The 14,369-nt window shown below is 33.7% G+C and overlaps 2 protein-coding genes across 2 annotated transcripts; both read left to right on the forward strand.

Annotated features, from left to right (window-relative positions):
• Positions 1–1,218: 1,218 nt before the first annotated feature.
• Positions 1,219–4,979, forward strand: LOC137836943 (uncharacterized). Its single transcript, XM_068645747.1, has 2 exons — positions 1,219–1,741; positions 2,839–4,979. Exon 2 carries the CDS (start codon positions 2,892–2,894, stop codon positions 4,671–4,673), a length of 1,782 nt encoding a protein of 593 aa, XP_068501848.1. The 5' UTR covers positions 1,219–1,741; positions 2,839–2,891; the 3' UTR covers positions 4,674–4,979.
• Positions 4,980–7,132: 2,153 nt separating this feature from the next.
• On the forward strand, positions 7,133–12,565 carry LOS4 (P-loop containing nucleoside triphosphate hydrolases superfamily protein). The gene is made up of 7 exons (XM_068645749.1): positions 7,133–7,500; positions 7,583–8,101; positions 9,900–9,965; positions 10,215–10,619; positions 10,708–10,831; positions 11,994–12,079; positions 12,176–12,565. The coding sequence occupies exons 1-7, from the start codon at positions 7,276–7,278 to the stop codon at positions 12,236–12,238; spliced, it is 1,488 nt and encodes a 495-aa protein (XP_068501850.1). The 5' UTR covers positions 7,133–7,275; the 3' UTR covers positions 12,239–12,565.
• The last annotated feature ends 1,804 nt before the right edge of the window (positions 12,566–14,369 follow it).

Raw genomic sequence — 14,369 nt, forward strand, 5'->3', positions numbered from 1 at the left:
ACAAAAACTTAAAAGTATTAAAAATTACTAATCACTTTTGATGTGATGACTTAAATTTTGAGTTTTTGTATTAAAATAGATATATATGGAAAAACATGTTAAAGAAGCTTTGTGAGACATGATGAGCATATTGTTTTGGCAATAGAACAATTTTTTTTTTCCATAAAAAATGTGAAAGGTACAAAGAAACCCACTTTTAAATTGAAAGGGAAATTCCATTAACATGTGGCATACTACTTAATGCCCAAAACCCTTCATTCCACAATTTTCATTAAGTTGACAATCCCACATATACTTTATTCTTAGGATACCAATTTTGCACCACCAAATTGGAAAGTTGAATTAAAATTCATAAATCACATTTAAGGATTGTTAATTAGGTATTAAAAATATTTTTCTTCTATTTCTATATTTTAATCACAACAAAGTCAAGTTGAATTATTAATACAAAAAATGTCTTTTATTAAAATCTAGTGACCCTTTAACGAAGAAAAGTTTTTTTTTTTATCAAAATTTGGTCTAGGGATTCTAAACACAATTTTCTTATTATTAATTCTGATTTTATCACCTTTAAACTATTATATCGTTATTATTGTATTAATGGTCAGTTTATAGAGTTTACAAGGTTGTTAGTATTCATATTTTATAGCTTTCAGTACGTGTAATTTTATTATATCTATTACCGAAGTAAATCAAAATGAATAAGATATCCGTTTAACAATTTTGCAATCTTGTACAATTACATTCAATCAGTTTCTACAATCTTTTGCCTTATTTTATTTCCTTCAATTAGTTCCTACAAATTTCTCCATGTTTAACCTTAGTATAGGATACTAGAATGGTGTGATGCTAAGTTGAATTCCATTGTAGTAATTAACCATGGTCAACCCATGATGAGTTGGAGTGATGTTTTCTTTGACTTGATGTGTCATGTTAAGCTAATTATATTAATTTTTGTTATTGAATATTATTTATCAAAGAAATGCTTAAAATAGGAAATAAAATAAAAATAGAATTGCATTTTGACCTTATTACACTTAGGTGGTGGCATAAACTTCGGTCAACTGATTCTGCCTTTGACTTGAAGTGATTTTGATCAATCTCAAGCATTTTTCTGTTCCTCAAATTTAATACAAAAATAAGCAAAATTGGGTTTTATTCTCTCACTTTTTATTACACAAATTGTTCAAAAGAAGAAACAGAGAATTGGAAAAAGGTAATAATGTTTTTACCAGTGAAACAGGATTACAATTGTTTGATCATTGTTTTGTTTCTGTTCTGTCTCAAATTTCAGAAAACCATTTTAACGTTTTCACCAACCAAACCCACCAACCAACCATTCTCTCATGTTCCTTAATGACCCCTCTGAATCCTGTGCTTTATTATTGCATTTCTGATTACACTTTCCTAATCCCATTCTTCTTTTATTTCAGCAAAGATCCAAAAAATAATGCAAAGAATTGAACGTTTCAATTCTCTCTCTGTCTCTCTCTGTTTCTCTCTCTTTGGATTCTGTAACAAACCAAGGCAGTGAGAAGACACGCAACACCGAATCAGAAACAGCAGGAGAGAAAGAAAAAAACACTTGCTTGCACGTTCTCTTCCCAGTGGTCCCATCTCCTTTTCCTTCTTCTTCTTCTTCTTCTACTCGACTCTGCACCCTTCACTTTCTTTTTATTCCCCTTTTTTCCTTTCTCCTTTCTGGTTCAGAACCACCCTTTGTTTCTTTGAAAACAACAAGGTATGCTTCTTCTTGTATACCTGCCTAATAAAAATTCATCATCTTGGTCGTGCTTGTTATCCTCTAAATGCAAATGGGTTTGTTGAAAAATTTGATCTTTGGTGGATTGAAATGGCTTTTTCTGAACATCCCCTGATTCGGTTTTTGTGGTATGGGGTTGGTTTTCATTTGGGGTGCCTTCTTTTCCTGTTTTTAATTTTTATATAAAGAAATTTGATTTTTCATTTGTGATTCCAAAATATCCTTTCAAGATGATTGTCAATGGTGGTGGTGTGGGAAAAAAAGTTTTCTTGGCCATTAAGTTTTTCAATGTGTTTTTTTATGATGTTTGGTTGTGACTTTTGCTGAAAAATCAATATTTGGGGATGGTTTTGCTTTTGGATGAATATTCTGCTGCGTTTGATTTTGATTGATTTGTGATTCTCAGCACCCGGGTGGATTTTGTTGCATTTCTAAATCTTCATTGATTTGCTTAGATGATTGGTTGCACGGTTAATGTGCTTTCTTGATGAGTGTCTTCTTTTTATAAAGGATCAGTTAATGGAAAAGCTTACTTTTTCACAATTATTGCAGCTAGTCTTAGAGTACCTATGTTTACAAGACACGAGAATGTGTTTTATTGAAGTTTGCTTGAGAAACAGTAGTTTGCCTACTGGGACATCATGATTTTTCTTTTTGGTTGTTTGATGACTTCTTTTCCTTTCTCTGTTTGTGTCTGGCTGGCTGGTTCCTGTTACATTAATAGTTTCATAGTATTGTGGTGGATCGAATGGAGAAAATCAGATGTGAGACAATATAAAAGTTTTGTTTGTTTGTTTGTGTGTGTGTTTATTTCCATTTGAGACCAGTTTTAAAACACAAATTCTTTCTCTGTGCAACTTTCAAAGATTGTGATTTGAAACATAGATGAATGGGAGATACATTTTCATTCCTTTCCACCATAGATATTAATGGTTTGTTCTTGTTTCTGAACCTATTTCTACTGAAATATTGGATGTGCTTTTGTTTTTTATTTGCAGTTTGAATCAACCATTTCTTAAACATTATGCCCTTTATGTAAGCTGTATTTAACATTGGCTTTCTTTTTTGTGTTTCAGGATTGTTGTCTTGAATCTTGTTCTGCTCATTAGCATATCTCATCTCCAATCTTATGGCCAATGAAAGTGTTGAATTACCAGTGACCCCAGAAGTGACCAAGTCACCTGGGGTTGAAAAAAGAAGGCATTTAGCTGACAAAGCTAGTCCTGGAACCAGTGTTGAAAAAACCATTCCAAATTATCTCAGAGCTTCAACTGGTTCTTGTCATGATTTTTGCAAATATGGGAAGGAACATGCATTTGATTTGAAGGAAAGACGCTCTATACCTAATAGAGCTACAAGAAAACAGCTTCACCACAGTTTAGAAGGTAGTGTTGGTGGGATAACGATATCAGTTGCTAGGCTCAGTGCATCTGTAGATTCCAAGCTGACAAAGATGTCAACAGGCAAACTCAAAGAATCAGTTGATTCCAAGATGATTTCTGATACATCTGACACTTTTAAGCAGAAACTGGCAACAAAATCATTTGACAAGCGAAAGGAATCAGGAGTGAGAAATTTCTCATTGGCCAAGGTCCTGAGTTCTCATACATCTCTGCCAACAAGAAAACAAATTTCTTCAATCAAGGAGGTCCAATCTCCATCAAAGTCTCCTTCCAAAAAGGAGCGAACTCCATCAAACTCCACTTCTAGGAAAGTGGAATCTCCATCAAAATCAACTTCTAGGAAGGTGGAAGCTCCATCAAAATCAATGGTCAAGAAGATGGACTCTCCTTTAAAACCTACTTCCAATGAGATGGGGAATCCATCAAAACCAATCTCCAAGGTCAAAACTTCATCAAAACCAACTTCCAATGTGGTGAAAACTTCATCACCCTTATCTTCTATCAAAGGTAAAGAGGCAAAGTTGTCTGAAAAACGCACGACTTCTTTAAATTTAAGCAGTGCTAGAAAGAAGCAAATATCTTCTATGAATTCCTCAGATGGCGATGTTAGCCAAAGATATAATAAGATCAAGATGGAAAAGGGAGCTACCTCCTCCAAAGCAGGTTCAAAAAAACTGATGTCACCCCAGAAGGCTTTATTATCCCCCAGACCTTCCCTTAGAAGAGTTGCAAGTATAAATTCAAGAAAGCTCAAGAGCCTGAAAATTGCTTCTCACCTTAAGAATCAGCAGACTGCCAAAATGGTCGAGCACGAGGAACATGACAACCATGAGGTGAAGGAAAAGACTTTGTATGTCATCAAGATGGGAAGTGAAAACAAAACTTTGCAATCTGATCAGAATGCTAGGTATGATGATGAATCATACCTCCCTCAGTTGTCATCACCTAAGTCTTCGGTATCCTCAATTTCCCAAGAGGAATCTGAATATACAACTAGTGAATTTGAGCCGGATTCCTTTTCAGGAAGCCATGAAATTGAATGCCTAGAAAACATGGAGACATTGGAAGATGAGAAGAAAAGCAAAAACACAAGGAATGGGGTTGCATATTCCAAAGACAAGGACAACAAAATGATAAAATTGAAGTTCAGAAGGGGAAAAGTGGTTGAAAATCAACCTGAGATAAGTAGTCCAAGAAGGATCAAGTTTCGGAGAGCAAGAGGGCTGGCTGGGAGAGCCAATCTTAAGGGTGATGCCCGGAAAAGCTTTGATAGAAATGAAGCCTGTGCTGACAGCAATGGTGCTGCAACTACTCCAGAGAAGGTTGTTTTAAGACATCAAGATATGCAGGACAAGAAAGATGCACAGGGATTGTTTAATAATGTAATTGAGGAAACAGCAAGTAAACTAGCCGAAACTCGGAAGAGCAAGGTTAAAGCATTGGTTGGTGCCTTTGAAACTGTGATCTCTCTTCAAGAGAGAAAACCTTCTGCAGACACACTCAGTTGACCAAATCTGGAATAGAAATTTTCTAGCTTTTTCACTTGTTTTGTAAAGAAATGATAGGAAAATAAACCTGAGCTTTGGTAGTAGTTGTGAAGCTAACAAGCTGAAGGTATTGCAGAAAGTAGAGTTAGATTTGCCTTGAATTTTCTTCAGAAACTCTGCATGTAGAGTTTGAAGGGGGATTTTGTGTTGCGAACTTACATTAACTTGCACCATATACTTTTTGTTTCATTTTGCTTTGGAAAATCCATACCTGTGGTGAATGATTTGTATCTTCTAATTTTGAATAAAAATCAGACAGTGATGCCAGTGACCTTGTACTTTTAGCCTGGAAAACAAACTTGCTTTGAACTTGTGAAAATTTCTGTTACTTCTTTGATGTTCATGTCAAAGTAAGAGATGTCAGTATTGTGCATGTGTTTTTGGTAAGACAGTTCTCTCTTAAATCTGCTGGTATAATCTGGTTAACTAACTAGTTTGTCAACTTCATACATTTTCTGAGATATTAGTGTAATCTATGGCAACTAATCCTGTTTTTTTTTTTCAAAAATAAAGGTAATTTTGTAGGTTAATTATCAAAATGAATAATTTTTTTTTTTAAATTGGTACATCGTAACAACTTGGCATGATTAATTAAATTTCAACTAATACTACTTTACACGACTATGATTAGTTAGATTTCAACTGATACTACTTGAGACGACTTCTTAATATGATTAATCAGATTTCAACTAATACTACTTGACACGACTTCTTGAAATGAACTATTTTGATAATTTTTAAAAATTTTACTATTTCGATATTAACCTACAAAATTATCTTATTTTTTAAAAGAAAAACTCAGAGTATAGTTTGGAATTATTTTCTTCCTTAATTCATAGACTACTAATAAAGAAAACCTTTGACATTGTGTCTCAACTTACTTTCTTATGGTATCTTAAAAAATTATACCAGGTCCTGGATTTAATTTAAAAAAAATAAATGTATGTAAAATTGAGAATTGAACTGAAATTGCATTTTTTTAAAATATAAAAACTAAATCTCAGATAAAAAATAAAGTGACCAATTTATTAGGTTAAAGAAAATCTACTTAAACATGCTGATTACACAAGCAAATAACATAATTTTTTTTTCTCAAATATTAACCTCTCATTCTTTTCAATTAATTCATTTTCATTAAACTTGATGAAAAAGGAAACATTGTCATGAAAATGCACTTACAGAAAATAAAATATAGCATCCACACACGTACGATAGCAACCATCTACTAATTTTTGCTCATTACTTGAAGATTTAGCTAATCATGTCCATTTTAAAATTGGTTGACTATTGAATCCTATGTAGGGCTTTCTTTTTTTTATGTATTGGTTAACCCCAAAATAAATTATCTTATAAATAATACATGGCTTTTATATTCATACACACTTTGATATTAAATTATCAAATGAAAAAATATTGAATAGTTTAAGAATTATTTAGTGAAAATTGATTCCTCATCTCTTTGTGTATTCCAATCCCTAATGTTTATTTCTCCTCACAAATACCATTTTCTCTAGTATTTACAACATATTTTACTTTTTATTAGCATGATTTTCATTTAATTGTAATTTTTGTTACCCATTTTGAGATAAAATCATTCAAGGTGGAGAATGCGGGTTTAGCAAATGAGTCGATCTCTTCTTTAATGTTTTGTTTGGATTGAGAAGTGGAAAGTTGAGGGTGTGAGAGAGTGAAAGTATGAGGATGTGAGAAAAACTGAGTGTGTTTGAATTGAGGTATGTTAAGATGAATATGTGAAAAAAGTTTATTGAAATAAGTGAGTGATGTGATGAGTGTAAGAGTATTTTAAATTATTTTTAATGGTGTAAATGGTAAGATTACATATTTACAATTATGTTTGTTTTAACACACCACATAATTAATTATCCTCCTAATAATACTTTGTGACTGATATGATTATAAGTAACTGAGGTGATTATCACATATTTATACTCAAATTCTACAAAAAGAAAAGTGTAAGTTACTTTTCAGTATACACAATATGTATACGATATGTATGATATTGTAGGTAGTTATGTGTCAAGTCATAGGTGAATAATAACAATTTTGAGATAATACAATTGTTAACTATCAGAAGGAACTACATTCATATTTTCGTCATTGTACTATATAACACAAAATTGTTTTAGTCTTTTATCAAAACTTTAAACTTTCCTTATAATATGAAAATATTGAAATAGTATATATCAATTTGCAATTAAAACAATCACAAATTTTGAAAAAAATCCATCAATATTTTAAAAAAAGTCAACTATTATTTCACATATATAAAAAACAATTTAGTATATAATGTAAGAACAAAAATATGTATAACCCTAAAAAAAATAAAAATACCAAATAAAAGAAGCAAAACTTTATTTTTCCGAAAATAAAAATATACGTTCACGTAACAGGCCTAAACATTGGGCCACCGTCATTTGAACGCAACCTTCACCATATTTATTATTTATTATTTATTATTAACATAAGAAGAACATTTATTATTTTTTTTCACGCATACACTCTCTGCATACACTAATCCACCGTCGCATTCTACTTCCGATCCATGGCAGAACCATCCACCTCCGCCGCCTCCACCGCCTCCTCCACCACCACTACGACGGCGGTTATCAAAAGCTGGGCTGACGAAGCGGACGAAGAAACCGAATCCCCCGCCACCATCGCCGCCGCCGAAACCTCTTCCGTCAACCTCGACGCGTTAAAAATCGAAGACAACGACGATAACCCTCCCAAACTCTTAGATGACCCCGACGATTCGAACATCCAAGCGGTGCGTTTCACTTGCAACAAAACACTTCTCTCTTTCTTGCTCTCTCTATTTACTATCGCTTAGGGTTTTGGATTGTGTTCAGGTTACTTCTGGAGAAACGCCTTACACGTCGGCGTCGAAGTTCGAGGACCTGAACCTCTCGCCGGAGCTTCTGAAGGGGCTCTACGTGGAGATGAAGTTCGAGAAGCCGAGCAAGATCCAGGCGATAAGTTTGCCGATGATCCTGAGCCCGCCGCACCGGGACCTCATCGCGCAGGCGCACAACGGGTCTGGAAAGACTACGTGCTTCGTTCTTGGGATGCTCAGCCGCGTCGATCCCAAGGTGCAGGCGCCGCAGGCTCTCTGTGTCTGCCCCACCCGGGAGTTGGCTAATCAGAACACCGAGGTTCTCCGCAAGATGGGGAAGTACACTGGGATTGCGTCGGAGTGCGCGGTGCCAACGGATAACAATGCGCTCTCGATCGCGAAAAGGGCGCCGATTATGGCGCAGGTGGTGATTGGAACCCCTGGCACCATCAAGAAGTGGATGAGCTTCAAGAAACTTGGGGCCTCCAGGTTGAAGATTCTTGTTTTTGATGAGGCGGATCAAATGCTTGCGGAGGTAATTCTATTGGGTTGCACACTTAGTGAACTTGTTATTACCGTGATTTATTCGAGGATTGGTTAGTTTAGACTGAAGAGAAATTAGTAGTAGTAGAAAACGACATATCTTGACTATTTGTTTGTTAGTTTAATTTTGATACACAGTTTTACCGTTAACTAGGTAGAAATCACTCTGGATATGACTTTTAAAGTAATTGTTTGGTGAGTTAGTAATCTTACCATGCTAACTATTCATGATTGCATAACCCGTACATTATGAGTTCTATATTTACGCAGACTTTCTAGCACATACATCTTGGTAATTTCAAAAGCTGTTTAATAGCTGCTATAAGGATACCAATTTTGTTAATTGGTTGTAATGTTCTTCACATGGAAGCAGGTCCTTTGGGCTGGATTATGTGTAGGATTGCAGTTGACCAGGATCGTTGTATGATTTTGATTTTTCATGTACTGTTCATGGCCGTATCATTCTTCCTGAACTTGTTACTGCATTTTATTGGAGAATACCTAGTGACACTGCTAAAGCTAATGTTTGAAAATGGTTTACGTGTTGTAGTTGTATTGCATGGCAGATTGTCAGTTTGTGATGGATATAGAGGAATAGAGAACTAGTAGTAGTGAATCGTTTGTTTTGACGATTTATTCATTTCTAGTTTATAAATATGCATGCCAGACATTGAGCATGGCACAGTTTTAGGTTCAGGGAATGCTTGTCTTGTCACATGCATGGTAGTAAGTATCGTGCGATTCACGATACGAATCGCACGAAACAATACGGTTCAGGCCTCGTACGATACGAATCGTACAAAGAATCGTTTTCGCTCCCGTATCGCAATTGTATCGTGCGAATCGGAAGACGAATCGGAGAATCGTTTCGTATCGTATAATAAATTGGAATTTGAAAACCCTAATTTTAAAATTTTACCTCGCGAACCTTTTCTCCTCTCTCCTCCGACAGCAACGACCATCACAGCAACGACCATCAGACTCGTGACAGTAGGAGGTGCGGCGCCAGACAACAATAGCAACAACTTTGTGGAATTGTGCAATTGCTGAGGCGCACTGCTGGACGAAGGCGCTCGACTAGATGCGCGGTGGTTGCTGGAGGTGCGTGACTGTAAGCACGGTGAAGAGAGTAGAAAACAGAGAGTGAAGCAGAAAACAGGGAGTGATTAACTGCCGTCTTGGGATTTTTTCTATTATATTGGATTTTTAAAAATAAGGAAAACAAAAAGAAAGGCAGATGTTACATAAGTGTACATGATTGTTTTGATGTTGAAGAGAGAGCTCTGAGTAAAAAAAGAAGAGAGGTAATTATTTTTATTTAGAACTTCTTCAACTTACAACTGGAAACTTTAACAAACTAAACTAATTAAATTTATTTGTTTTTCTTTTGCTAATATAGGTTCTAGAAATTTAAATACCAAGATCAATAAAAATGAAAAATTCATAGAAGATGAGGAAGACATTGAAGAAGAACTTTTTATAGAAGATGAAGATGACTTGAGTGATGTAGATGTTGGAGAAGAAGATGATGAAATATGAATGACTATGATAATTGCACCTTTGCATGTTTACATATTTTATATTAATTATATGTTATGTTACAATTTTAATGTTTATGAATCTTATGATTCACGATACGAAACGATTCACGATTCAGAAAATCAGCTCTCTGATACACTACTTGTATCTCGATTCAACTACCATGGTCACATGTTCATTTGTCTTGTTTTTTAATTGAATTTTGCTGGTAAATATGCTGTGTCTTGATTGTTATGAACTGTAATGTGCAGGATGGTTTTAAAGATGATTCCCTGAGGATAATGAAGGAAATAGAAAGAGTCAATTCTAATTGTCAGGTTCGTTGAATTCTAGTGAAATATATCTTGTTCAGTCAAACAACATCACATGGATTTAAAGATTAAATATTCTTTTGGTTGATATGAATGGATTGATACTAGTAAATTTGAATTTGTACGGGGTTTAAATTTTCATAGTTACGCATACTTTTGGTGCCACATAACTATTTTATCTGCATTTGAATAAACCTTTCTGCAGTGAGTTTCTTTTTATGTAGAAAATTTTGATTGGTCTTGATGTGCTTCCAGGTTCTTCTGTTTTCTGCTACATTTAATGACACCGTCAAGAATTTCGTTTCAAGGACAGTCAAAGCAGATCATAATAAACTTTTTGTAAAGAAAGAAGAACTATCTTTAGATGCAGTAAAGCAATATAAAGTCTATTGTTCTGATGAACTTGCTAAGATTGAAGTGATAAAAGATTACATATTTGAAATAGGAGAGAATGTGGGGCAAACCATTATATTTGTGCGTACAAGAAATAGTGCACAAATGTTGCATAAATCGCTTGTTGACTTGGGCTATGAGGTTACATCTATTCAAGGTGCTCTTGGTTATGAAGAGAGAGAGAAAATTGTTAAAGAGTTCAGAGATGGTTTGACTCAAGTTCTTATTTCAACTGATCTTCTTGCTCGTGGCTTTGATCAGCAACAGGTACTGTGTTGGTTCTCTCTCCCACCCTTCTCTTTTTGTGTGTTTGCTTTAAAATGTGGTTACATTCTAAAAAATTATGTTTATTCAGGTTAATTTGGTCATCAATTATGATCTTCCAATGAAACACACTGCCAGCTATACCCGTGAACCCGAGCCTGATTGTGAAGTGTATTTGCATAGGGTTGGCAGAGCTGGGCGTTTTGGGCGCAAGGGTAATTTCCAGATTTCTCTGCTTACTGTTATGTAGTTATAAGAAATTGTTAAAGTTGTATTAAGCTAGGAAGCACTGACACTTTTTGGACAACACTTGTCAGACACACTTCTATCAGATGTCCTACACTCTTCAACTGTGTGTCACAATTTTTTCTGGCTGACACCTCTTTGCATGGTTTGAGCGTGTAAAGAAAGTGAACCAACATCTATTATTGCCTAAACACTTTTTAGACGCCCTTTATTAAAAATAGTAAAAAGAAATTAAAAGAAGGCAAACTATATTAGACATAATGCATGACTCATTTTTTTTTTATAAATAGGACTTAACCAGTTACTTTAACTATTAAGATACATGTTTGTTATTTAGAATTCTATTGTGAAAGATGTTATTACAAGGAAACTGTAACAAATTTGTTTTTATATCATGAAGTATATCAATCTTAATCTTCAATTGAGATTTTGGTCACGATGTTTATGTATGTGTGTGAGCAGTGATACCATCTCCCATACTTTGGACATTAGCTGTGTTAGTGGTGTCAGTGTCGGAGTCAGCGTTTCATAGATATTGAGTCTCCTGTTACCTTTTTTTTTGTGCTAGTATAGCTCAACTGAGTTTCTGCATGTTTAGAGATGGGGTTACGATATCGTTAAAAATCACTGCTATATTTAGCAATGCTTTCCATTATATTACATGGGTAAACTTGAGCCCTAATTATTTGGGTCTTAATTCCTCAAAGGGACAAATTTTTTTGCTACCTTTTTTCAATATATATTACTTTGACGGGGCTAGAAATATTTCTACCTAGTGGGCTGTTGAGAGGTGGATAGTGAAACACCTGAAAATCAGATGAAAATGGAGATTTTAAAAGTTGACTATTTATCTGGAGTTCTATAGACTTAATTACTTCTAAATTCATTTTCACTTTCCATCTACTGGACAAAGCAAATACTTAGTTTGACTGATCGCCCTGCTCAGACTGGTGTTTAAGTTGTAATATGTACTTGTTTGGTCACAGTATCACTTCATGCAATTTGTTTTTTGCTTTACCCTTTTATTCCAAAGAAAGTGATTCATAATTTCATTCTTCATGAGTTATGAATAATATTTTAGGCGCTGGTATAAATGGTTTAAGTTATCTTTTTATTCTTTTGATCCTACAGGGGCTGTATTTAACTTGATATGTGATGAAAAGGATGAAAGGCTCATGTCCAAGATCGAGAATCATTTTGGCACTCGTGTAGCTGAGGTTTGCCAAATTTGATCTTTTGTCATCTGTTCTGAAGGAGTTGTGAAAATATCCATCTTAAATAACATTATTTTGTTAATGTGACTGTGGATGCAGGTGCGAGCAAAAAGTGTTGAAGACTATAAAGGTGCTCTGAAGGAAGCCGGTTTACTGCAATGAAGTGAATGTGCACAAGTTGAAGGATGTTGATAACTGTTGTGTTTCTCCTCAATGTGCCTCGATTCTGCTGGCCAAGGAATGCTTTGATTGTTCTACAGAGCACATTCGGATCATGATTAAGTTTTGAGGATGGAGAGTTCTTGTTCACTCTCTTTTTAATACTGCTCTTGTGTGTGTAATTTATATTTTTTTGTTGAGTCTAGTATTTCCATATAATGAGGTGTGTAAACTTAGATATCAAGACATTACAACATAAAAGAAGTCGTCGTCATCATCATCATTCACAATTATTGTTACAAAAATAATTTACCACTTTTTGTTTTAAAAGCCTGTCACACGTCAACTTCTTTTTTTACAAACGCCTTCAGTTTTGCCCTAAAGATCCTTACATTCTTTCTGTTCATAATCTGTTTGGTTACATAAATTCACATCTGTAACATGAAAAACTAAAGCTGATACAATAAGGGGTTTACCAAAAAAAAGTGGATAAATATAGAGTAATTTTATTGATTTATTATTAATAAATGTGAGAAGTTAATGAAATGTTTATAGTTGTTTTTGATGAGAATTGAATAAGAGTATTTTGAGCATATTTATTTAATTATTTTATAAACGTGAGTACTAGGTATGTTGGGTGGACTTAAGATAATGATTTGCGGGTAAATCAATAATCTGAATTGGATCATATTTGTTGTTATTGTGATAGAGTTCCCCTCTTTGGTTAATGTAACAAATTATAGTATCTTTATCCACTGTGATATTCAACTCATCTAACCTTATATGTTTAATCATAGTGTTTATTATTTTTAATATTCATAACTCTTTTTTTGTCACTTTTTTACATATAAGATATCTCAATAATTTATGATAACATATGATGTTTAGATGATGTTATCTTAATAGGGTAATACGTATCACTTTGTACTTTATTTGCTTCCTTCATAGACATGTAGTGTTTTACAGCAACATCTCAAATGTTTTTTTCAGTGTAATTCATCACATATCCTTCTTAGGCCCATTCTTAATTATACTTTTTAGTTTCTTTGGGTGTTAAAAAAGTATTTTTACATTAAAGAGAGGGAGAGAGTGTGACTATATTAGATGTGTCATTATCATGTACAAGAATATTAGGTTTCATCTTTTAATAATGTGAACAAATTCTTTATTTTAATCCACAAGATATTTAGAGAAAAATAAAAGTAAAAAGCTTAGTTGGTTTTATTAGTTTTTTTTTTAATTTATTATTGTATCGATAGGGACTGGACGGTTTCAGGAAGTACTAGTACCGATTGAAAAAACATATTAAGATATACAAAATAAGGTAAGATTAATTGTATAAAAAATTAGGTAATGTCAATATTAATACTCGTACACATGTTAACATCATCCAGTAGTCAAATCCATTAGCATAACCATGGAAGAATAAAAAGACCAAAAAGGAAAGACTGAGGTAATTCATTATAAATATCTGTGGAGAACAATGAAACTCAATGATCTAAATTTATAAAAAGACGAAAAAGAAAAAACTGAAGTAATTCATTATAAATATTTGTGGAAAACAATGAAACTCAATAATCTCAATTTATAAAAAGATGAAAAAGTGAAAACTGAAGTAATTCATTATAACTATTTGTAGAGAACAATGAAACTCAATGATCTCAATTTATAATTTGTGGTTTATGAAAATAAATGTTCTTATAATGTAAAATGTGTTGTGACTAAATGTATTGATTTCACTCTCATTATTACTGAGAGAAATCATCATTATCGAGATTTCTCAAACCTTAAATTATTAATGTATTGATTTCACTCTCATTAATCATCATTCATTGTTGTAGTAAATGTGTAAGAGAATTAAGTTAACATAAGGAAAAGAAAATATAGAAATCCCTCTTGCAAATTATTGCTCCTTCAAATGATTTATTGTGTTGGGTGGTAGATTTTTTTGAAACAGAAGAAAGAGGTTTTGGTGCATGAATGTGAAGGAGAACAAAAGTTTACTTAGTTTGTGGTTGATTGGCTATAAAGTATTGCCAAAAATGGATGCATTTTTGAAGCAAATGGGTTTGGAAAATTGAAATATTGATTAGATTGAAAGGTGCTTCCAACTCACGCGTGAAAAAAAAGGTTC

This window comes from Phaseolus vulgaris, chromosome 4 (assembly GCF_051622355.1).
Source record: "Phaseolus vulgaris cultivar YP4 chromosome 4, ASM5162235v1, whole genome shotgun sequence".
In the NCBI taxonomy this organism is placed as follows: domain Eukaryota; kingdom Viridiplantae; phylum Streptophyta; class Magnoliopsida; order Fabales; family Fabaceae; genus Phaseolus; species Phaseolus vulgaris.